Raw genomic sequence first — 26,152 nt, 5'->3', positions numbered from 1 at the left:
AACTCCTCTACTCTAGACCTTCATCATCCCTTACCTAGACTGCTGTCGCTAGTGGTCTCTAAGGTATCCTCCTGGTCTTCCTCTAATCTTGCCTCCTTCAAATGCATCTTCCCCATGACTTCCAAAATCATCTTCCTAAAATGGAGTCTTTAAGACACTTTTTTCCAAACCCACTCATGTTTCCTCAGCCTTATTTAGGCATATTATCTCTACTTCTATAGCACTTGTGCTAGCCTGATAACATTGACCACATAATATGGAAATTAATTACATGTCTCTCTTCTCCCTTACAATTGAGGGTGGGTTGTATCTTATTCTTGTGGTATCCACACTGCGTGGCACATATATAACTAGACACTTGATAGTGAATTGACCAAAATGGTCAAAAGAAAATAATTTTATACAACTTTAAAATGTTTTTATTACAAATTGTCTTTTACTTTTAGGAACTCTAGACAGTAATTAGAATAGTAGAATGTTAAAGTTGGAATGAACCTGAGAGATCATCCTATTTCATCTTCTTTACTTTGTAGATAAGTAAGGACCAAAGAGAAAGGGGAGTTACTTATATAAGCTAGTGGGGGTGTAACGAGAACAACTGAGGTCTCCTGACATAAGATATTCTACTAGTATTGCCTCATGCAGTACCACATTTCACAGTACAGGGTGCTGCTGTAGCAGACTCAAGCTTTCTGGGGTAGATTCAGCTGAAATAGTCTGTATACTATTGTGTCTAGCACTGTTAGCATACAGATGTTATTTTATTCTATGTTTTGATTACTTGACCGTGTAGCATCAGAAACTATTCAGAAGACTTAACTATTTTTAAAAAATTGTTGACACTATTACAGGTGTCTCCCATTTTCACCCCCTTTACCCAGCTTCACCCAGCCTCCACCCCACTGCCTTTGGCCATCTCCACACTTGCCTGTGTCCATTGGCTATGCATATATGTTCTTTGGCTAATCTTTTTACCTTCTGTCATCCAGCCCCCCAACCACCACTCCCTCCCCCTGCCCTCTGACCTCTGTCAGTCTGTTCCATGTATCCATGCCTCTGGTTCTATTTTGTTTGTCCGTTTATTTTGTTCATTAGATTCCACATGTAAGTGAGATTATATGGTATTTGTCTGTTGGTTTATTTTGCTTAGCATAATAATCTCCAGGTCCATCCATGCTGTTGCAAAAGGTAAGTTCCTTTTTTTTTTTTTAATAGCCACATAGTATTTCCCCAGTTTTTTTATCCACTCATCTAATAATGGGCACTTGGGCTATTTCCAAATCTTGGATATTGTAAATAACAGTGTAATTTATATAGGGGTGCATGTATTCTTTTTGATTGATGTTTCAGGATTCTTAGGATATATTTCCAGAAGTGGGACCACTGGGTCAAAAGGCAGTTCATATTTAATTTTATTTTTTTTTTAATATATTTTATTGATTTTTTACAGAGAGGAAGGGAGAGAGATAGAGAGTTAGAAACATCGATGAGAGAGAAACATCGATCAGCTGCCTCCTGCATATCCCCCACTGGGGATATGCCCGCAACCCAGGTACATGCCCTCGACCGGAATCGAACCCGGGACCTTTCAGTCCGCAGGCCGACGCTCCATCCACTGAGCTAAACCGGTCTCGGCTCATATTTAATTTCTTGAGGAAACTCCATACTGTTTTCATTAGTGGTTGCACCAGTTTGCATTTCCACCCACATTGTACAAGGGGTCCCTTTTTTCTACATCCTCGCCAACACTTGTTTGTTGATTTATTGATGGTAGTCATTCTGGCAGGTGTGAAATGATATCTCTCTGTGGTTTTAATTAGCATCTCTGATGATTAGTGAAGTTGAGCATTGGATTGTTTATCTCCCTGGTGAGTTGTGTAATTTTTAATATATTTTGGAAATGAACCCCTTATCAGATGTATCATTGACAAATATGGTTCTCCCATACAGTGGGTTTCCTTTTCATTTTTTTTAAAATATATTTTATTGATTTTTTACAGAGAGGAAGGGAGAGAGATAGAGAGAGTCAGAAACATTGATGAGAGAGAAACATCGATCAGCTGCCCCCTGCACATTTCCCACTGGGGATGTGCCCGCAACCCAGGTACATGCCCCTGACCTGAATCGAACCTGGGACCCTTCAGTCCGCAGGCCGACGCTCTATCCACTGAGCCAAACCGGTTTCGGCAATAATGACACTTTTTTTTTTTTTTTAATTGATTTTTTTACAGAGAGGAAGGGAGAGAGATAGAGAGTTAGAAACATTGATGAGAGAGAAACATCGATCAGCTGCCTCCTGCACATCTCCTACTGGGGATATGCCCGCAACCCAGGTACATGCCCTTGACCGGAATCGAACCTGGGACCTTTCAGTCCGCAGGCCGACGCTCTATCCACTGAGCCAAACCGGTTTCAGCGACAGTTTTTTTTTGAAGGGGTCATGTTTTGGTCAACTGGGCAATACATTTATTTTCTGTTGGATTAAGCTTTTTTACAGAAACATTTAGTGAACACACACAATTTAGTGTTTGTTTTTCTTAAAAATGTATGGTAATAACGTGTACATTGTGCATTTTTATATATGTGTGTACATATATGTGTACATATACATACACACACACATATATATACATATATATGTATATATATGTATGTGTGTGTGTGTATATATATGTATATGTATATATATATATATATGTATATGTATATATATATATATATATATATATATTGATTTCAGAGAGGAAGGGGAAGGGAGAGAGAGATAGAAACATCAGTGATGAGACAGAATCATTGATCGACTGCCTTCTGCACGCCCCACACTGGGGATTGAGCCCGCAACCTGGGCATGTGCCCCGACTAGGAACCGAACTGTGACCTTCTGGTTCATAAGTTGATGCCCAACCACTGAGCCACGCTGGTTGGGCTACAGTGTGTATTTTTGAAAGGGGAACATCTTACAATATGGTCTTGAAAACTGAAATATAATAAGGTTGAATGGGATGAGAAAGAAGACTTAGATGATAACCTTGGACAAGTCCAAGTAAACTAAGCCTCAGGTTTCTCATGTAAAATGGTGATAGGAATAGTATCCTTTTCACAAGGTGATTGTGAAATGTCAGAGATTATGAAAGATGAGACACTTTATAATTTGTGAAGTGCTAAAGAGTAACTATTAAATTATAGATGACTCAGCTCCAATCCTAATTTATACCTTCATCTCTAATTGGAATGATTAAAGTTTGATTCATTTACTTTCCTGCACTTGTCTGTAGGTAGATTTTGGGGGAAGTGGGTCAGTATGTAGCTGGAACCCTGATTACTTAGGGAGAATGTGAATTAAAAATGGGGAAATACTTAAAGAATCACTGGGCTGGTGTGGCTCAGCTGGTTGGGCGGCATCCCATGCACCAGGAGGTCAGTTAGACTACCGGTCAGGGCACATGTCTGGTTGAGGGCTTGATCCCCAGTTAGGGGGTGTGCAGGAGGCAGCCAATCAATGATTCTCTTCCACCATTGATGTTTCTATCTCTGTCCCTCTCCCTTCCTCTCTGAAATCAATAAAAATAGATTTAAAGAGAAGAAAAAAAAAGAATCTTTGCTCTGTTTTTAGCTGTTTCCCTGTGAGGCTGTTCATCTTTGTCAACTATGAAATACCTATACTTAGGTATTTTAAAATTTATTATTACTATTATTATTTTTTTAGTGACATCTCTTTATTGTGTATGTAGTATGCATTTTCTGGCAGTTCTGTTGGTTTATGAATTCTCATTATGAGGTTTCCCGCTGCTAACCATTCTAAGATTTTTTTTTTAAAAGGAAGCTGACTGTTTATTTTGATATACATTTGATTGTTTTCTTTATTGCCATCCTAAGGAAGCTATTGTTTTTTGGGAAAGCTCAAGTAATTCTTGGTTTTGTTTTTATAGGCTCAGATCACCATGAAAGTAATCCAAGGTTTATACAGTGGGGTCACTACTGTGGAACTAGATACTTTGGCTGCTGAAACAGCTGCAACCTTGACTACTAAGCACCCTGACTATGCCATTCTGGCAGCAAGGATTGCTGTCTCTAACTTGCACAAAGAAACAAAGAAAGTATTCAGTGGTGAGTCTAGAGGAAAGGTTAGAAATAATTTAATATTCCTAGAAAATTTATAAGGGTACTAGAATGACAAAAGAAAAGTTACATCTTGTTTTTAAAAAGCAAGTTATTGGCAGAGGGGGCACTAGAACTTCACATTCCCCCATGCTGCTGACTTGCTGAATGGAAAGGTCAGTGGATCTTTTTGTTTTCTTGTATGCACGCTTTTTTCCCTTTCTTTCTTTTTGAAGCCCATTTTGAAGTAGTTGGTGGTGATGTGCTCGGAAAAATGAGTAGCACATATTGACAAGTTCTGCATTAAACAAAATGGTGCAGTTAATCTTGTGTCCCATTAGCAAATACTTTACTCAGTTGCTGCCATTTTATAGCTCAGGGAATGTGGGCAAGGGAAGATTAAATAATTTGTTTGGTATATAAAAAGTGGTATATAATAAGTCTGATCGTAAGACGATGACAGAAATCTTTGGCTCTTGATTCCAGATCTGTTGTGCTGGGCCTCAAACAGTGTATTTTTCCCTCTTTAGTAGATATATTGTAAACATATCAGTTCTCCCAGAATTGTATTGATATATACAAGTCCATTTCCATAAAAATGCCAACATTGTGAGTGTGTGTGTGTATTATACATAAATACAGAGAGCCAATTAATGCTATGATGCCTTAAAGAAGAGCAAATGAAAGAGCTTACTAAATGTGCATGTACAGATGTGAACTGCTTAGTATGATAGATTCTGAATTTCAAGTTGAAATTTTATTAGGGTAAAAAATTTGAGAAGAGATTATAATTTCTGCTTTTTTAAAAAATTTTCAACCAATAATTCTCAATGGGGTTGTGTATTAATCACCTGGGAATCTTTTTCAAAGAGCCTATGTTCAGCCCTGGCCGGTGTGGCTCAGTGGTTGGAGCATTGGCCTGTGCACCAGAGGGTCCAGGGATTGATTCCCGGTCAAGGGCACATACCTAGGTTGCAGGTTTGATCCAAGGGTGTGTGTGGGAGGCAACCAATGGTTGTGTCTCTCTCACATCAATGTTTCTCTCTCTTCGCTTCCCCCCTTCTTTCCCCTTACTCCCCCGCCCTTCCACTCTTTCTAAAAAAAAATCAGTTGAAAAATATCCTCACTCCTGTTTTTATTTAACAAAAAGTAAAAACAATAAGCCTATGTTCACTCTAACTCTGGAAGCTTGTTTTCTCAACTGAGGCATTATATATTCAGCATGTATATCTTTGTTGAGCACTTTCTATGCTAAGCATTGAGGTGGACTAGGATGAAAAAAATGATTTGAGAACCGTTGTTTTAAACTATTACTGGAAGAGTGAATTAGCTCTCCATTAAGTGGTTTTGACATTTTCTGTTGTGTTTTTTTTTAGATGTGATGGAAGACCTCTACAACTACATAAATCCACATAATGGCAAACACTCTCCCATGGTGGCCCAGTCAACACTGGATATTGTTTTGGCAAATAAAGATGTATGTGTAATGCTTTCCTGGTGAAAAAAATATTTTAAAATATATTTTTATTGATTTCAGAGAGGAAGGGAGGAGAGAGAGAGAGAAACATCAATGATGAGAATCATTGATTGACTGCCTTCTGCATGTCCCCCACTACACAGGCATGTGCCTTTGGCAAGAATTGAACCCTGGAACCTTTGGTCCACAGGCTGATACTCTATCCACTGAGAAAAACTGGCTAGGGCATAGGTTCTTCTTCTTTTTTTTTTAAGCAACAGCACATTTTAAAAATGTAAATACTATAAAACATATAGATAAAAAAGTAATTCTCTCTCCTCTGAATACTAGCTTTCCTCTTTAGAAACAACATTCTATTATTTTAAATATATTTTTCCAGGGCTATTCTGTAATACATGTGTGCATACACATAAATTTTTCCTTTTAGTGGCAGTCTGTGCATAGTGTTTTTACTGATACTTTATTACAGATAGTTCTGTATTAGTATTTATGACTTAATCCTATTCTTTTGAAGAGCTGCATAGCATTCTATTTTATAGAAATGTTGTCTATACGTTAATTGCTCTAGTGGTGAATATTTATTTTCCATTTTTTGCTGAAATGGATATCCTTGTATGGTGTTTTGCTTATAGAGTACATTGGTAAGATAAATCCTTTAAGTGGAATTGCTGAGACAAAGAGTGTGTGCATTCAAAATATTAGGAAACATTGCCAAACTAATTCCTAACAAGGTTGCTCAGGTGAAAATTTGAAAGATCTTGCTCAATAACTTAAAAGTGATCTACTTGAGTATATGTTTTTAAGCCTAATTAGGATACTGAATTTATATAAATTTTTTAAATTAACATTAGATGTGGATTTCTGTTCTATAACAATAATACTTAGTGGTACCTCTTTATTATCCTATGTCATTTTTAATTCTGGAGTCAGGGCTGAACTGTTGATTTTGTGAAAATAAGTTTAATTATTTTAATTATGGGATCTTTTTTTACCTTCATCAGCGCCTGAATTCTGCCATTATCTATGACCGAGATTTCTCTTATAATTACTTTGGCTTTAAGGTAAATAATGGGTTTCAAATATATGGGAATTTCTCCTTAAGTCAGGAAATACAGGTTTTTGTTTATGTTTAGTGATACAGTTATAAAGGCAATAAGTTGATGGGAGTTGGGATGTACCTAGGGAATTAGTGGGGTAGATGGATAGTGGTTGTTTGAATTAAAGAAATATAGCTTACCCATTTGCAATTTTCAGAGTTTCTAAATATTACTTCTGGATTACCTGAGGAGTTATGCAGATAATTTGCCATAATGATTCGATATTGTTTTACTGTTTATGCAACAACTATTGAATCCCTACTGTGTGCCAAGTGCTTTTCTAGGTACTTTCGTGTTGGTAAACTGTGATTGAGAACCTGAATGTTGGTGTTAGACCTGGGTTCGAATCTTGGCTCTACTTTTTTTCCCCTCTTTCCTTTTCTTAAATTTAATTTACTACTGCTTAAGACAATTATACAAGTTTCATGTGCACAATTCCACAACACATCATCTATACATTATTTTGTGTGTTCACCACCCCAAGTCTCTTTCCATCACCATTTATGCCCTCATACCCTTCTCCACCTCTCCTCCTCAATCCTCCCCATGGCAGTCACCACACTGGTTGTCCATGTCTATGCATTTTTCTCTCTTTGTCTCAGTTCCTCCACTGCCACCTCCTACTCCACACCCCAGGTTCTGCTCTACTTCTTACTAGCAAGTTACTTAATCTCTCTATGCTTAGTTTCCTCATCTTAGAATGGGGATAGTATAATATAATTTTTTTTCTTCAGAATCTTTTATTAAGCTTAACTAGAGGTCCGGTGTACGAAAATCGTGCATGGGGTGGGGTGGGGGTCCCTTAGCCCAGCCTGCACCCTCTCCATTCCAGGACATCCCTCTCGCAATCTGGGATCACTGGCTTCTAACCGCTTGCCTGCCTGCCTGCCTGCCTGATTGCCCCTAACTGCCTCTGCTTGCCGGCCTGACCACCCCCTAACTGGTGCCCTCCCAGCCTGGTTGCCCCCTAACTGGTCCCCTGCCAACCTGGCCTCTCCCTAACTGCCCCCCTGCTGGCCTGTCCCCCCCCCCCCCCCAACTGTTTGCCTGCTAGCCTGATCGCTCCTAACTGCCTCTGCCTTGGCCCCCGCCACTGTGGCTTTGTCTGGAAGGATGACTAGAAGATGTCCAGTCTAATTAGCATATTACCCTTTTATTAGTATAGATAGTCTACATCCCCAAATCATCTCTACCCATTCTCCATCTCGCTTTGTACTCTCCAGACACAGTGACTCTCTTGCAAAAGTTACGATTTTCAGTCATTCAACCTTTATAATTCTGGCATTGCACGGTGGTTTCCATCTGTATAATATAATTCTAACAACAAATTCTGTTGAGGATAAGTGAGTATGTTGCTTAGATCAATGCCTAGCCTGTTAGAAGTACTTTATACCTGTTAACCATTGTGATGATGGTGAATACTGTAACTTATGCTATTGATGTTATACATATTAATATAGAGCTAACTTTCTCCAGAAATTTTCATGCAGTCTTTTCCAAAACAAACAGCCAATTGATAATGTTCCAACTGAAGTTAGTAAGAGTAAATATATTATTATTTTCATTTAAAATTTTATGAAAACTGAGAAGATTTAAATAGATTGACTCATTGTGAATGTTATATCTACTGTGTCTTTAAGAACTGTTCTGGATGTTTTTTGGTTGCTTTGCTTTTTCTAGACGCTAGAACGGTCCTATTTGTTGAAGATCAATGGAAAAGGTGAGAATAAAGATGTTTGTGTGTTTTATTTTCTGTGCATTATACTGAATATACAGCTTTGAGCTATTTGCCTTAATATTTCTATCTAAACTCTGACTAACATTTTTAACTTTAGGTCTAGTTTATGAATAATTGTCCTGCTTTTTTTTTTTTTAATTGTCTGCTTTTTAAAATTGTTTTCTTTTTGACTCAGGTACATGTCTAGCCTAGTTTTTCTGACATGTTCCATCATGTGAAAACTCCTCTTTTGATTTTAGTGGCTGAAAGACCACAACATATGTTGATGAGGGTATCTGTGGGGATTCACGAAGAAGATATCGATGCTGCTATTGAAACATACAACCTTCTTTCTGAGAGGTGGTTTACCCATGCCTCTCCCACTCTCTTCAATGCTGGTACCAACCGCCCACAACTTTCTAGGTATGTATGCATCATCTATAGTCAGTTTTAAAATTCTGAAATGGTTTTGACTAGGCAAATAAATGTTGGCCTGAACAACTAGGCAGTTGATCACAGAAATATTAATTTAATGAACATTTAAATCACTTCTGCTCTGATTAAATGAGACTTGCATTCTGGAAACATCTCTTTAGTGTGGTAAATGAATTAGAGGGGGACAAATGCTGATAATGAATTTTAAGCTTGATTCCAGTGATGGTTGCTCAATTCTGTGAATATACCAAAAGCCATTAATTGTACACATTAAATGGGGAATATTATGGTATGTGAATTTATATCTCAGCCAGGTTTTGAAAAAAGTAAATACTGCCTGGCCAGTATTGCTCAGTGGTTGAGCGTCGACCTATGAACCAGGAGGTCATGGTTCGATTCCAGGTTAGAACACATGCCCAGGTTGCAGGCTTGATCCCCAGTGTAGGACGTGCAGAGGCAGCTTATCAATGATTCTCTCTCATCATTGATATTTCTATCTCCCTCTCCCTTCCTCTCTGAAATCAATAAAATACATACATATATATATATATGTGTATGTGTGTGTGTGTATGTATATGTATATATTGTGTGTGTGTGTGTATTTATTTTTTTTATTTTTATTTTTTTTTAATATATTTTTTATTGATTTTTTACAGAGAGGAAGGGAGAGAGATAGAGAGTTAGAAACATCGATGAGAGAGAAACATCAATCAGCTGCCTCCTGCACATCTCCCACTGGGGATGTGCCCGCAACCCAGGTACATGCCCTTGACCGGAATCGAACCTGGGACCTTTCAGTCCGCAAGCCGATGCTCTATCCACTGAGCCAAACCGGTTTCGGCTGTGTGTGTGTATTTATATTTATATATAAAGAGCCAGGGTCTGTAACATCCACAACGACCGAAGGCTCAACTGAACACTGGAAGTCAGGGCTAGGTTGCCATGGCGACCCAGCACTGACTGCCAAGGGGACTGCGGATCAGGCCTGGAGAGAGGCACGAAGGCAGGGTCTGATCCACAGCCTCACTAGCAGCTGTTGATCAGCCATTCCCTCTCTCTCTCTGGCCTTCGCCAGCAACTGCACATCTGTTTCTCTCTGGGCCTCCTTGGGGGCTGTTGATCAGCCCCGTCTCTTTGATCAGGCCCAGAGATAGGCCCGTTGACGCTGACTGGCATTGAAACTGACCGATCAGAACCTATCCTGGTGAAGTGCCAGGAGGCAATGGCTGCCTAAGAAGCAGAGCTTTTGGCGCTGACTGGCATTGAAACCGACCAGTCAGAACTTAATCTGGGTGAACTGCAAAGGCAGAACCTCAGGTGGAGGCTGAGGAGGGGTTTTAAGGGCAACAGCTGTTTGATGTAAGGTGTAAGAAAGTGGTTCAATTTTTTAATGACCGGTTTGGCAGTATAGTACGTATGGCTGGCTATCAGTCCAGATATAGATGTCTGCCAAGAGCATCTCCTCCTGCTGAAAAAGGCTCCCTCCCCCCATTTTAAGCAATCCTATCCTACATAATTTATACTAATAAAAGGCTAATATGCTAATTAGACCGGGTTGACTGGCCATCTTCCAACGTCCAGCTTCCTTCCGGACAAAGCCATGGTGGTGGGAGCTGAGGCAGAGGCAGTTAGGGGTGATCAGGCCGGCAGGGGAGGGCAGTTGAAGGTGAGATCAGGTCAGCAGGGGAGGGCCATTGGGGACAAGATCAGGCTGGCACAGAGGGCAGTTAGGGGCAATCAGGCAGGCAGTCAGGTGAATGGTTAGGAGCCAGCAGTCCCATATTGCGAGAGGGTCCAGGCTGGGCTGAGGGAACCGCCCTCCCACCCCCCCCCTACCCCCCCGCATGAATTTCATGCACCGGGCCACTAGTATATAATAATAAAAGTATAATATGCTAATTAGACCCGATGTCCTTCCAGATGACCCTCTAGATGAAGCTGGGGCTTCGAGGGAAGCCCAGATGCCGGAGGGAAGTGGTGCTGGCAGCTGGGGGAAGGAAGGCCTACTCTTGCACGAATTTTGTGCATTGGGCCTCTAGTATCTATCTATCTATCTATCTATCTATCTATCTATCTATCTATATATATAGAAGTAAATACTGCCAGCTAATTAAGGGATGTTTATAGTAGTCTGTACTAGAGATTATGGTAATTTGGATTAGGAGATGAAAGTAGAGATGGAAAGAAATAGATTCAAAAGATAGTTTTGGAGGTAAAATTGACAGAATTTGATGACGTTTTGGATATGATGAGCCAAGGATTGTTTCTGAGTTTATGTATAGGTAGAGTAAGAAGATGAATGGTGATGCTATTTTTTGGAAAGGGAACACTGGAACAGAGTCCAATAATCTGTAAAAAACAAAGCAAACAAACAAAACACCCTTAGCAAGCTGATTCATTCCAGGAATTCAAGGATGTGCTATCAAGAGTATATTAATGTACTCCATTGCACTAATATTTTATACCATTTAATACTCTGTCATAATAAAAATTAGCAAAATCAATACAGAAAATAACTTTCTTAATTGGTTAAAAATATCCACTAAAAACAGGTCTATTAGAAATTTCAGCAAAAGATTTGGATATATTAGTTCAATATAAATTAATCAATTAAATTTCTATACCTTAGATATTGGAAAATTAAGTTTAAAAATATATTATTTATAATACTGGTAGGTTACCCAGGAACAAATCTAATAAAAGATAGAGAAGGCTCTTAAGGAGAAAATTTTCAAACATAGTTGGACATTAAAAAATAAGGTGAGTGATTTTATATTTAAAAAATGAATTTAATATTGCAAAGAGGTCAGTTTTTCCCAATTTAAACTGTAGATTAAGTATAATTCCATACAAAATTTCAACATGATAATTCTAAAATTTAGATGGAGGAGCAAAAGACTAAGAATAATCGAGTAGGCTGCTCAAAGGTAGCAGGCCCTAATCTCTGGAACCTGTAAATATTACCTTATAAGGAAAAATGGTATTTGCAGATATAATTAAGAAAGATCTTGACATGGGAAGGTTATCCTAAATTATCCAGGCAGGTCCTAGGTGGTTTGGCTCAGTGGATAGACCATCGGCCTGTGGACTGAAGAGTCCTGGGTTCGATTCTGGTGAAGGGCACGTGCCTGGGTTGCAGGCTTGATCCTCAGTGGGGGACGTGCAGGAAGCAGCTGATCAATGATTCTCTCTCATCATTGATGTTTCTGTCTCCCTCTCCCTTTGTCTCTGAAATCAATAAAAGTATATTTTTTAAAATTATTCAGGCGGGCCCTAAATACAATCAAAAGTATCTTTGTAAGAGAAGAGAGAGGCTGAGAGAGAGAATGATATATGTAGATGAAAAGAAGGCAATGTGAAGATGGAGGCAGCAATTGGAGGAATGTGGCTACAAGCAAAGGATCCATCAGAGCTAGAAGAGGCAATGAATATAGTCTCCCCCTTGAGCCACTAAAGGGAGTGTTCTTGATTTTGGCCTAGTGAAACTGATATTGAACTTCTGGCTTCCAGAACTATGTGAGAATGCATTTCTATTTTAAGCTGCCAAATTAAGTGGTAATTTCTTAGGGTAGCCAAAGGAAACTGCAAGGCAATTTTGAAGAAAAAGCCCAGATTTCAAGACTACTGGAAGGCTATCAAGACGTGTGGTATTTACTCTGGGGTAGGAAAAAAACACAAAAAAAAACCACTGGAGCATAACAGAGCACAGAAATAGATTCAGGCTTATATGGGAACATGAATAACTGAGGTGTCATTGCATTTTATTAGCAAAACAGTGCTAGGGAAATTGGTTATCCTATGGGGAAAGTATAATTAGAGTTCCCTTTTACATGCTATATACAGAAATAAATTCAAGAAAAACTAATCTAAATGTGAAAGTAAAATCTTTTAGAAGAGCATATAGAGAAAATAGATATCTATTTTCCTCTTCAACTTTTTACTATGAATTTCAAACATTCAAGTAAGTTTAAAGAAAAGGACAATGAATATCATCCATACACCCACCTCTGCTTAGATCAAAAGATTACTGATATTTTTTCATATATGTATGTGTGTGTGTGTGTGTGTGTGTATTTTTTTTTAAATTTTGTTGGCTGAGTCATTTGAAAGTGAGTTGTAGACATCATGACTCTTAATGCTTCAACCTATATTTTGTTAGGAGAATATATATGACCTCACAATAGTGAAGGACTTCTTAAAATATAATAAGCAAAACAACATAAAGGAAAATTGACTACATTAAAATTACAACTTCTGTGAACCAAAAACAGTGACAAAACAAGTTTCAGACTGGGAGAAGATATTTATTAACTATCAAAGGATTATAAGAAAAAGACAGAGAACCAGATAGAAACATGGGCAAGGGATGTGAAAAATAATTCATAGAAGAAGAAACTTGATTGGCCAATAAACATGTGAGATGATAAATATTGCTAATAATTAGGAAAATGAAAGTTAATATAATGAGGTATATCATACTCATCAGTTTGATAAAAATGCAAAGGCTAATAATGCCAAGGTTGGTAAGATTATAGAACACAGGGAACTCATTCATACATTGGTAAATAGAAAATACATGTTCACTTTGGCGAATCATATTTTTTATTTTTATTGATTTCAGCAAGGAAGGGAGAGAGAGAGAAAGAGAGAGATATCATTGATGAGAGAGAATCATTGATTGGCTGCTTCCTGCCCACCCCCTACTGGGGAACGAGCCCACAACCCAGGCATATGCCCTTGACCAGAATCGAACCCAGTACCCTTCAGTCCACAGGCCGACGATCTATCTACTAAGCCAAAACAGCTAGGGCTCTAATACAATATTGAATTAAAACCAACTTGCAGAGGATAAATAAATATGCAACCAGAAATTTTAAAAATGTAGAACATGTAAATGCTAAAAGGTCAAAATGTATAAGAAGGTAACCTAATATATAAAGAGCCAGGTGCCGTCACGACTGGAACGACCAAATGGACGACTGGTCACCATGAAGTGCATGGAGCACCTCTTGGTTCCCTGGCCCCTGAGCCACTTGCCATGAGGGTGTGGTGGCAGTGGGCGGGACTGGGGACTGTTGAGTGGCGGCAGCGACCTTAGTGGAGCAGTTACCGGGTGGCAGCAAGTTTCGCGGAGCAGTCACGTGGTGGGGGGTTTCGTGAAGCAGTGGCAGGGCAGGGAGAGCATCGCCGAGTAGTCGAGGGGCCCGTGAGCATTGCGGAGCAGGAGCGTCCTGGGGCGTGGAGCTTCACAGCGTCGCAGTGCGCCAGAGGCCAGTGATGGAGGCCAGGCTAGGCCTAGGGACCCTAACCACACCTGATTTCGTGTGTGCTGGGCCTCTAGTGGGATTATAATTAGACTTTATAGTGTCTAATAAATTGAGATAGGTGGTAATAAGTACAAAGTATATTATTCTCTATCTTTCTGAATGTCTAAATATTCAGTAGAAGTTAATGGATAGAATACATTTGATTGGTTGAATATTTGCCAAAAGTCAGTCCATCCTTGCTGCTTGACACAGTCGCTGCAGGGAAGAAACATCTGCACAGCATGTTTCAACGGACCTGGCGTATATGGCATACTGTTCTTAATATGTTTGCTCCCCTCCTTGGCGCTATGTGTTTTAACCAAGGTCACCTCTCTGAGAAAGGTTGTTTCCCCAGGTAGGGATTTTTCCCTGAAGTTAGGGAGGGGATAAAACCCCTTAACTAAGTGCCAGGCGGGTAGTCACTTTAACTACAAACAATCATGCTTACGCTACATAATCTTTACTCCCTGGAATGGAGATAAGAAACGCCCTAACCTTTGGAATAGAAATTGATAAGATTAAAATCAACTGGTATAAATACAGATGTAACAAGACAATGACACACAGAACCTGACTGGAGAACCTAGCGAGAGAACTTGGCTACAGAACCTGGCTATGATGACCACCTGAACGCTGCCTCCGTGTCATTCCTTCTTTGCCGACTCCATCCACACCTTTGGGATCCCCTGGGCCTGCTGGGGTTGGACCCCAACAAATATTCAAGGTAGTGAAACGATCATTGGTAGAGTATGGTTCCTGAGATAGGGAATAGGTTGAAGATTTAAAGCACAGGCACAGAGGTTGTCTTCAAAAAGACAGGGAGCTGAATTTTGGTGACATATCAAAGAATTGGTTGACCATTGCATAGATGTTTCTTTTTTTCATAAATGTTTAATATTCTTGGCTTAGTAATAGGTGGAAAAGACTGTTAATGAATGTTTAGGATTTGCATGAGAAAATGTGATAATGGCACATTTGCAATCTGGTGAACATGTAAGCTAATGTTTTATTATTTATTTAATTTATGCAAAGGTGGATATTTATTGAAGAACAAGTACAGACTCCCATGTGGGGAGGGGGAAAGAGTCCCTAAGCCAATATTTTAGACTTATCTCTAAGACTTCCTTCTAGGCTTATCATCTAGAGTTGGCAGCAAGGTGATTTTAAAACAATATGATAGTGGACGGACTGGGTGGCAGGGAGCACGGGTGGCAAAGGGGCTGGCTCCGGCTGAGGTCACGGGGCCCAGGGGAGCAGCCCGGGGACCCGGCGACGTGGGAGCAGATGCAGGCGCAGGGCAGCGGCCTGAGGAGGGCCAGGGGCCTGATGTGGTGGGACAGCAGGCGGGACCCCTGGCTGCTGCAGGGTCTGGGTCCTGGGGGCTGCAGCGAAGAGATCCCAGCCTTGCCAGCCCAGGCGGTTTCCTAACAGAAGCCAAAGATCGAGCTGTCAGTGCAAAATCTCTGATCCTGAAGCTGCGGCTGCCAGTTCTACTTCCAATCCTGGGCACGCCAGACCTCGAGGCTGCTGCCACCTCCTGCAGCTTCTCCCCCAGGCCTCCCTCGCGCCAGGCCTCTGTTGGGCCGGCCGGCCGGGACCACAGGGTTGGTAAGCCCAGATGCTCCAACTCTGCTTCCTGGGAGGCTCATTCCAGAGGGCCGCCGAGTGGGCACCCCTACGAGGCTTCCCCATCTGGAAATGAGGACCCACTTCCTCCTCTCCTCTTCCCGAGCTGTCCCTTTCCCTTTGTTGCAAACCTGGCTTCATGCTGCCAAGGACTGAGCTGATGGCGAAGGTGGTAAGGTATGCTGTGGTGGTCAGAATGGTAGAAGATGCCCTGACCAGTTTGGCTCAGTGAATAGAGCGTTGGCCTGCGGACTGAAGGGTCCCAGGTTCGATTCCGGTCAAGGGCATGTACCTTGGTTGCGGGCACATCCCCAGTAGGGAGTGTGCAGGAGGCAGCTGATCGATGTTTCTCTCTCATTGATGTTTCTGACTCTCTATTCCTCTCCCTTCCTCTCTGTAAAAAAACCAATAAAATATATTTTTTTTAAAAAAAAAGCAGAGTTTCATTAAAAAAAAAAAAGAAGAAGAAGAACAATGGTAAAGGAGGAGGAGTTCACCCAGCTGTGCAAGTTGCCCGTGCAGCCCTCACATACACACTGTGTCAACACCTACCGAAGTGCACAGCATTCCCAGGCCCTGCTCCGGGGGCTACTGGCTCTTCGGGACAGTGTCATCCTCTTTGATGTAGTCCTGGTGGTGGAGGGGAGACATATCGAAGCCCATCGCATCCTGCTGACTGCATCCTGGGATTACTTCGGAGGAATGTTTGCCGGGGCATTGAAGGAAATGGAACAAGAAGAGCTCCACGGTGTGTCCTACAATGCCATGTGCCAAATCCTGCATTTCATGTACACTTCTGAGCTGAAGCTCACATGAGCAATGTCCAGGAAACGCTGGTTGTCGCCTGCCAGCTTCAGATCCCAGAAATCATCCACTTCTGCTGTGATTTCCTTGTGTCCTGGGTGGATGAGGAGAACACCCTTGTTGCCTGGGTGGATGAGGAGAACACCCTTGATGTCTACTGGCTGGCAGAGCTATTTGACTTGAGCCGTCTGACCAAGCAGCTGGACACCTATATCCTCAAAAATTTTGTGGCCTTCTCAAGGACTGACAAGTACTGCCAGCTTCCTCTGGAGAAGGTCTACTCCCTCAACAGCAACCGCCTGGAGGTCTGCAAGACCGAGGTATATGAAGGTGCCCTGCTCTACCATACACCCTGGAGCAGGTGCAAGCAGACCAGATCTCATTGCAAACCCTCTTCCCCCCTCTCCCGTCTTCTCCCCCCCCCCCCACCCCCCCCACCCAGCGCCCCCGCCAAGCTCCTTGAGTCAGTGTGATTTCCCCTAATGGAACCTGAGGTCCTCCAGTGGCTGCATGACAAGCTGGACCCCAGCCCACCGAGGAACACAGTGGTCAATGCTCTCATGTACCACCAAAACGAGAGCCTGCAGCCCAGCCTACAGAGTCCACAGACGGAGCTGCAGTCAGACTTCCAGTGCATTGTGGGGTTTGGGGACATTCACTCCACACCATCCACTGTTCTCAGTGACCAGGCCAAGTACCTGAAACCCTTGCTGGGAGAGTGGAAGCACTAGACCGCCTCCTTGGCCCCCTGGATGTCCAACCAGGGCATCACAGTGCTCAACAGCTTTGTGTATCTGATTGGAGGGGACTGAACAATGTCCAGGGATTCTGTGCCGAGTCCCGATGCTGGAGATATGACGTGCAGCACAACTGCTAGTTCCAGATCCAGTCCCTGCAGCAGGAGCATGCCAACGTGTGTGTGTGTGTGTGTGTGTGTGTGTGTCTCATGGCCGGGTACATCTATGCAGTGGCGGGCTGTGACTACCACACTGACCTGAATGCTATGGAGCGCTATGACCCTGCCACCAACACCTGGGCCTATGTGGCCCCGCTCAAGAGGGAGGTGTATGCCCATGCTGGCGCCACACTGGAGGGGAAGATGTACATTACCTGCGGCCACAGAGAGGAGGACTACCTAAGGGAGATGCACTGCTATGACCCAGACAGCAACACCTGGCACACTCTGGCGGATGGGCCTATGCGGCAGGCCTGGCATGGTATGGCCACCCTCCTGAACAAGCTGTATGTGATAAGGGGCAGCAACAATGATGCTGGCTACAGGAGGGAGGTGCACCAGGTCGCCTGCTACAGCTGCACATCCAGGCAGTGTTAATCTGTCTGCCCACTCCCAGCAGGGCATGGTGAGCCTGGCATTGCTGTGCTAGACAACAGGATCTATGTGCTAAGTGGCCACTCACACAACCATGGCAGCTGCACGGGCTACATGCACATCTATGACATGGAGAAGGACTGCTGGGAGGAGGGGCCCAGGCTGGACAACTCCATCTTGGGCCTGGCGGCCTGTGTGCTCACCCTGCCCCATTCCCTGCTCCTGGAGCCATCCCATGGGACCCCTGACTGCCAGGCCGACCTGGACTTCGCCTCGGAGGTGATGAGTGTGTCGGACTGGGAGGAGTTTGACAACTCCATTGAAGATTAGGGCTCTGGGGCTGGTGTCAACAGGAATGGAAGGGTGGCAGGAGCTTGGAGGGTAGCCCAGGCCTGAACATTTTACCCCAGGGCATTGAGACCCTTCTGTACCCCCAGCCGGCTGGCTCTTGCCACCCTCCCTTCACATCAGCCTATCTGCCAGCTTGCAGCAGGTCTTTGTGGGGCTCTGTTGATCCTGGCTGTGGATCACCATGCAGGGAGGAGTGTTCGGGAAGGCTCTGGTCCCCTGAAGGGGTTTACCAGGCCTGCTGCTCCTCAGCTCACACAGGGTGTGCCATCACCAGCTGTCTTGGCCTCCCTGGTCCTGGTCCCTGCTGGGCTGAGAAGGTGGCCTCCAAAGGGATCTGTGCACTGGCACCTGGGTGAGGTGGCTAAAGTATATTGAGCCCCCTTCTGTGGGCAGGGGTAGGGTGGGCCCCTCACCTACCCAGCAGCCAGGAGAGCAATTGAGAGCTCCCAAGCACTGGAGAGGGAGCAGAGATGCATAAGGTTGCTTGAGACTGGTTCTAGTGATAAGATCCCCTACAGTTGGGCTTTTCTGACCCAATGTTGATAAATGAACTACATCTTAAAACAACAACAAAACAATATATGTTGATATGTTTTACTATGTCATAGCTAGTAACAGTATATATTTTTTCTTCTAAAAACACCTAGTAATTTTGTAAACTTCGAATCTTTTATTTGCCTAACTTACTGTCTTTGGATTATGTAGTTATTTCTGTGACTCTGCTTTGCTTCACTTCCTTCATAAGTTGTGACTTCTTTCCCCTATAGCTGTTTCCTTCTGAGTATGAAAGATGATAGTATTGAAGGCATTTATGACACACTAAAGCAGTGTGCATTGATTTCCAAGTCTGCTGGGGGAATTGGTGTTGCTGTGAGCTGTATTCGAGCTACTGGTAGCTACATTGCTGGGGTAAGCTTCTGTTGTATGATTAAAAATGTGTAGACTAGAGGAATTCAAGTCCATAAGCAACCAAGCTTATGGTTGAAAGGGCATATGCTGGGGCTTGGTAGACCTAAGTCTGTTAGTTACTGGCTGGTTGTGTGACTTGGAGTGAGTCATTTCACTGCTTGTGACTTCATTTTCATCTGTTTTATTTAAGGGTTAGTATAGATGATCTCTAGAATCCTTTTTATCTGAGATTTTGATTTATATTTTAGAATTCTGATTTATCTATATACTAGAGGCCCGGTGCATGAAATTCGTGCATGGGGGAGGGGTCCCCTCAGCCCAGCATGCACCCTCTCCAATCCGGGACATCCCTCTCACAGTCTGGGACTGCTGGCTCCTAACTGCTCACCTGCCTGCCTGCCTGATTGCCCCAAACTGCCCCCCCCCCCCCGCCAGCCTGATCACCCCTAACTGCCTCTGCCTGCCTGCCCCTAACTGCCTCTCCTGACAGCCTAATCACCTCTAACCGCCTCTGCCTGCCGGCCTGATTGCCCCTAACTGCCACCCCTACAGGCCTGGTCGCCCCCAATTGCCCCCCCCCACCGGCCTGGTTGCCCTCAAATGCCCCCCTCGCCGGCCTGATTGCCCCTAATTGCCCCCCACTCCTCGCTGGTCTGGTTGCTCCTTCTTGCCCTTCCTGCCAGCCTGGTCGCCCCCAACTGCCCTCCTCACCGGCCTGGTTGCCCCCAACTGCCACCCCTGCCAGCCTGGTCACCTTACTCAGCCTGCTGTGCCGGCCTGGTCGCCCCACGCGGTCTGCTGTTCAGTCGTTTGGTCGTCCCTCACTAACCTCCCCCCCTGCCAGCCTGGTCGCCCCACGCAGTCTGCTGTTCAGTCGTTTGGTCATCCCTCACTAACCTCCCTGCCATCCTAGTCGCCCCACACAGTCTGCTGTTCAGTCGTTTGGTCGTCCCTAACTAACCCCCTTGCCATCCTGGTTGCCCCATGCAGCCTGCTGTTCATTCATTCATTTGGTCGTCCTCACTAACCCCCCTGCTGGCCTGGTCGCCCCATACAGCCTGCTGTTCAGTCGTTTGGTCGTCCCTTACCCCCCTGCCAGCCTTGTCACCCAACGCAGCCTGCTGCTCGGTTGTCCGTCTGGTTGTTTCAGTCATGACGACCCTGGATTTTTATATATTAGGTTATAACAGCCTAAACAACTGTTATGACCGAATGACAGGAACAACTGGTTGACCAGTCGCTATGACGCGCACTGACCACCAGGGAGCTGCCCCCTGGTGGTTAGTGCACTCACAGCCAACCTTCCGCGGGGGTCCCCCCCACACCTGGCCGGCTAACCTCCCACAGCCACTTCCCATTCCCCACCGGCCAACCTCCCATGGCCCCTTCCCCCGGCCGGCCAAGCTCCTGGGGTCCCTCCCCCCAGCTGGCCAACCTCCTGGGGTCCCTCCCCCTTATTGGCTGGCCCCCCAATAGGCCTTGATTGCCGGCCAGGCCGAGGGACCCCACCCATGCACGAATTTGTGTACCCGGCCTCTAGTTTTATAATAATAGCAGCTGTCATTTATTGATTGCTTACTGTGTACTAAGTCTATTATAAAAAGTTTTACATGAACTACTCATTTAATTTTTACTACAGCTACAACCTTATGACATAGATAACATTACAGACACATGGTAGGAACTTTATGCCTTACACTAACTTTGTGGGTGTAGGCCCTGCAGGCACTATTGTATTCACTTTATAAGTGAAGAAGCTGAGGCTTAGAAAGTTAAATTACTTCCAGAGATTAGTCATTTAATATGTGATAGAGCCAGGATTAAGTTTTAAACATTGACATTCTGTGATGTAAATTCAAGCACTACTACTTCACTTTTCCTTGGGAGTCAAGATAATGATTTTAAGTAAGACCCAGATTTAAATCCTATTTCCACTACTTACTAGTAGTGCCAAGTGCAAATTACTTTACATCTTTGTGTTTGTTTCTTCATTTGTAATCTGAAGAAAATATCTAATTCTATAGAATAAAGATAGAGTCCAGAAGGAAAACACTCCATGTGGTGTTTTGGAGGTGCTGTGATATATACAGTACTTATACATAATAGTAGGGTGAGCCATTGTTCGTTTATCTTTCTAGACTGTTCAAAGGCTTGCCATGGGTTAGAAGGATTATTTTTGAAATTTGATGAGGTTTATCCGAGTCTTAGGAGTCTATATTTTCTTATCTTCATTCCAGAATCCATTTATTGCTGAGAATCTCTATTTACTTGTTTATTGTCTTGATTTACCCGTTGCTTATAATTCTTATTGTAAGTTGCCTTGAATTCTTTGGAGAATAAATATTTATAAGGTGTGGAATTTATCCTGATACTGGATTCTTTTGACTTGTATTTATTATGTCTAATTGTAAATTAGAGATGCTATGAAATAACTTTGTATATAATTATAATTTATTCAACAATTTGTTGATTTTATTGGACATTATATTTTCAAAGCAGAGGTAAAATGGAGAGTATGTGAAACTTTATAGACTAGGAAAGAGTATTTTGTTCATTCTTTAGTCATTTTGTTATTTTTCTTGCTGAGCCCCCTCTTTCTTCTCCAGATGCCTTTATTCTGCCTCTCTTTCAGACTAACGGCAATTCCAATGGCCTTGTACCAATGCTGAGAGTATATAACAATACAGCTCGATATGTGGATCAAGGTGGGAACAAGGTATGCTCTGTCACTTGAAAGTACTGGAAATCAGAACTAAAAACTATTAGCCATGCATGCTTATCATAAGATGATTCATTGTGTGTTTCTAACAACTGCCTTTTTTTTTAAGTTTTAAATTCAGCTTAATGAGTATGATTTACTTTAAAGTGCACACACTTGAAATGTACATTTTGGTGGGTTTTAACTATGTAATTACCATACAAATAGGCATTACCCCAAATTTTTCCTCCTGCACCTTTATATTAATCACCCCTATCCTTCCTGTTCATACATACTGGCTCCAGACAGCCAATGATCTAGTCAGCAGCTTTATTACATGACAGTTTCTTTGCAGACAACTGCTAAAGTTGTGACTTATATTAATACTTAATCTTGAAAAGGAGTTGTCATATGTCTTCTAAGTTTTTCTTTAAAGAAATAAAACTCTGGTCCCACGGGCATGGCTCAGTGGTTAGGTGTTGACCAATGAACCAGGAGGTCACCATTTGATTTCTGCTCAGGGCACACGCCCTGGTTGTGGGCTCGATCCCCAATGTGGGACATGCAGGAGACAGACAATCAATGATTCTCTCTCATCATTGATGTTCCTTATCTCTCTCCTTTCATCTCTGAAATCAATGAAAATATCTTTTAAAAAAATAAACAAAATTCTGCATATTTTATAGAGGTAAAAGTAAAGTTGAGAAGATTGGGTTATTTATTTAATATTATCAGCAGGATAGTTTGTAACATACGCCTGCATCTCATGGATATGTAGGCATACTAATCATCTCTTAGTTTATGAACTTTTCTCTGGTGTACTTAAAAAAAAATCTAGCCCAGCTGGTATAGCTCAGCAGTTGAACATTGACCCAGGAACCAAGAGGCTACCAGTTGGATTCCTGGTCAGGGCACATGCCCGGGTTGTGGGCTTGATCCCCTGTGGGGTGCATGCAGGTGGCAGCCCATCGATGATGTTTCTCTCTCATTGATGTTTCTATCTCTCTATCCCTCTCCCTTCCTCTTTCTCTTAAAAAAAAAAAAATCAATAAAGACATTTTTAAAAATAATTTTAAAAAATCTATAGGGACCTTGATAAGAGATAGCACCTTTTTGACTTTTAGTAAAAGCACAAACTATTGTCAAAGTTAAAGTGATTATCTTTGGGCTTTATGCATGCTATATAGTGTAAAGTGAGCTGGAGGACAACTGAAGAGGAAGCTCCATCTCTAGTTCACTGTATCACTTTGGACAAGTTATTTAATCTTTCTTTTCCACATTTTCTTTATGTCAAATACTCTTTTTTTACTCTTGGTATTATAAGAAAAATATTACTAATTTATATTCTTATAGGACTTTTATTTGTATTATCTCATTTAATTCATTAATTGCAGTGAAGATCCAAGGAGATATAAAAGTGCTTTGGAAAATATGAAGTTTCTTTGTTTCATTCTGATTCTGAAAAGATTGATGATTGTTTACCTTAGCGACCTGGAGCATTTGCTATTTACCTGGAGCCTTGGCATTTAGACATCTTTGAGTTTCTTGATTTAAAGAAGAACACGGGAAAGGAAGAACAGCGTGCCAGGGACCTTTTCTTTGCCCTTTGGATTCCAGATCTCTTCATGAAACGAGTGGAGACTAATCAGGTGAGAGATGGATACCTGTTAGTAATAATTACTTGATTCACATAAGCTTTTTCTTTAATCATCTTAAATCATGCCTAGGAATCGTCTACCTATGAGTTTTGCTACAGAAGGTATTTTGAACAAGTTAAGAGGTGCCATTCCTGCTTTCCTGGGTTTTTATTTTCCAAAGTAGATGCTGTCTGACCTATATGCTTAAAATTGTATACAAACAGGCAGAACTAGATATTTGGATCTGAGCCTAAAGTGATTATTTCTATAGCAGATTTCCCAGACAGTCTATGGAAGACACCCTGTGCATTATAGTGTTTCTAATGGATTATGTATAGTTGCTTATTTGACGTTTCTCATGTGTGATACTGTTCTTCCCTTTGTAGGACTGGTCTTTAATGTGTCCAAATGAGTGTCCTGGTCTGGATGAGGTTTGGGGAGAGGAATTTGAGAAGCTATATGAAAGGTATGGGAAAAATATGAAAGTAATAATGTTTTACATGTTTTTCTCTTATTTGGGGATCCACATTTCAAAACAATATCTTCCATTAGCCAGTTTCTAGGAATATTTGGAAGCATCTAGGAGAGAATATGACTAGTAATTTTATTTTGGTAAGCTTTACTTATTGAATCTTTACCAAAATTTTGGTTTCTGTTTTCTTAAAACTTTGGGACATCTAATATTTGCTTGAGTTTTTTGATGCTTTTAAAAATGAAGGCAGTGTATTAGCAGGGTTATTATTTTGCTTTGTCATATAGTACATTTGATAAACTTATATTGCATACAGGAATCAAAATCAACTAGGACAGTACATGTCATTAACTAATTGCACAATGGTACTACTTTAGCACAAAAGCACAATTTGACTATTTTAGGTTTTGTTCTTTTTATTCTGGAAGGTGGTGTTGATTTAGTGGGTTTGGGTTGTATTTGAAGAGATTTAAAATTGTCTGGCTTTCTTCACTGGCTCTAGTGAGAGTACAATAAATGTCATATTCCTTATTTTTTTCCTTAGCTAAGTTTAGTAAAAAGTTTGCGTTTTTACAATATTATATTTCAGTGCCTTTCTTCATGTTATCTGTAATAAAGGTTTTCTTAGGGACTATTAAAATAATATTAGCTTTGTCTTTCAGTTATGAGAAACAGGGTCGTGTTCGCAAAGTTGTAAAAGCTCAACAGCTTTGGTATGCGATTATTGAGTCTCAGACAGAGACAGGTACCCCATACATGCTTTACAAAGATTCCTGTAATCGGAAGAGCAATCAGCAGAACCTGGGAACAATCAAATGCAGCAACCTGTGCACAGAAATAGTAGAATATACCAGCAAAGATGAGGTAGGTAGAAAAATTTCTGCCTAAATTTACTACTGAGAGGTGAATTTTAGGAAGTGAAGTTAATTATTTGTGAATCCCTCACTTGATTTCACTTGAGATGGGTGAAGGGAAATTTTACAGCTTATTGGTAAGCAGAAGGGCACCAAAATAGACAGCAATTACACAGGAAAGAAGAGGTGTGATCTGTGCCCTTGAATATCTTTTAGTCTAAGCCATGTAGAAGTCAGTCACCTGTTTCTTACACACATGTTGTAATAATCTTTACTTGAGGGAAATAGTAATGTACAGTCATGGTAGTTTAGGACAAACACAAAAATGTGTTAGGATGCTCTTTCAGTTTAAAGTATGTACACTTGTAGAGAATCCTTTCAGTGATGGTGAGACAAAATTCTAATCTCAAATCTTTAAGGTGATTCACTGAAGAGACAAGGCCAGAATGGAGATATAGATTTAGTTAAAAAAAAAAGTTTATGGAAAAGCTTCCATTTGGGAAGAAAGGTCTGTATGACAGGTCAGAGATATGGATTGGTTTTATGCAATGAGTGTCAAATCTGTTTTGATGTAGCAATACATTAAAGTTTGATATTGGTAGAGATGATTTTGGCCAGGGGAAAGGAGTTAGTAGGTGAAAGCTGGAATGTATCATAGGCCTGTGTAGGTTTCAGAAAGGAAAATAGCATTAAAATGGTGGGATGAGAAGGATAGATTTTGCTTCTGTTATAGGAAAGAGGTTTGTGGTTAGGTTAATGAGATTGTTGTAGTAGTTGGATGACAGCTTTTTGGATATTGGATATAAACTATGAAAATGAGGAGGAAGGAGCAGATCACAAATTGTAGGACCTAAAAAAATACCATGACAAAAGAAAAATCAGGGAGAAAATGGTGAGTTAAACATACTGATAAGGTTGCGTTTAATTAAAAATTTATTGAGTACCCAGCTATGTGTAAAGCACTGTATTAAGTGCTTTGGGAATATAAATGAATATGGCACAGCCTCTGCCCCCTGGAAACTTATAATTCAGTTGGAGGAAATTGACATATACTAAAATAATTACACAAGATAGATTATTATAGACTGCAAGAAAACTCTTCCAAATTACACATGCCCACCTCACCCTCTGACAAAGAAATTTGTTAGAAATATGGACAGATATGGATTCACCCCTTTTTTTCAATCCTCACCCAAGAATATTTTTTACATTGATTTTCAGACAGTGGAAGGGATGGAGGAGGGGTGAGACAGAGAAGGAGAGAGAGAAAGACAGAGACAGACATTGATGTGAGAGAGACACATCAATTGGTTGCCTCCTTCACGTGCCCCAACCAGGGCC

The 26,152-nt window shown here is 41.8% G+C and overlaps 1 protein-coding gene and 1 pseudogene across 2 annotated transcripts in view; both read left to right on the top strand.

Annotated features, from left to right (window-relative positions):
* Positions 1-26,152, top strand: part of RRM1 (ribonucleotide reductase catalytic subunit M1) — a 57,815-nt gene that overhangs the window by 10,334 nt on the left and 21,329 nt on the right. The window contains exons 3-12 of the mRNA XM_081099704.1: positions 3,930-4,107; positions 5,475-5,575; positions 6,577-6,636; positions 8,353-8,392; positions 8,650-8,812; positions 19,009-19,150; positions 21,783-21,866; positions 23,336-23,497; positions 23,872-23,951; positions 24,620-24,821. Coding sequence (XP_080955830.1) covers positions 3,930-4,107; positions 5,475-5,575; positions 6,577-6,636; positions 8,353-8,392; positions 8,650-8,812; positions 19,009-19,150; positions 21,783-21,866; positions 23,336-23,497; positions 23,872-23,951; positions 24,620-24,821 — 1,212 coding nt within the window. The remainder of the gene's footprint in view (positions 1-3,929; positions 4,108-5,474; positions 5,576-6,576; positions 6,637-8,352; positions 8,393-8,649; positions 8,813-19,008; positions 19,151-21,782; positions 21,867-23,335; positions 23,498-23,871; positions 23,952-24,619; positions 24,822-26,152) is intronic.
* On the top strand, positions 16,154-18,220 carry LOC308525017 (kelch-like protein 22; annotated as a pseudogene). The gene has a single exon. The product of its transcript is annotated as a kelch-like protein 22 (transcript).

The sequence above is a fragment of the Myotis nattereri genome (genome assembly GCF_964212035.1).
Source record: "Myotis nattereri genome assembly, chromosome: 9".
Classification (NCBI taxonomy): domain Eukaryota; kingdom Metazoa; phylum Chordata; class Mammalia; order Chiroptera; family Vespertilionidae; genus Myotis; species Myotis nattereri.
This window is presented reverse-complemented; position numbering and strand designations above follow the sequence as displayed.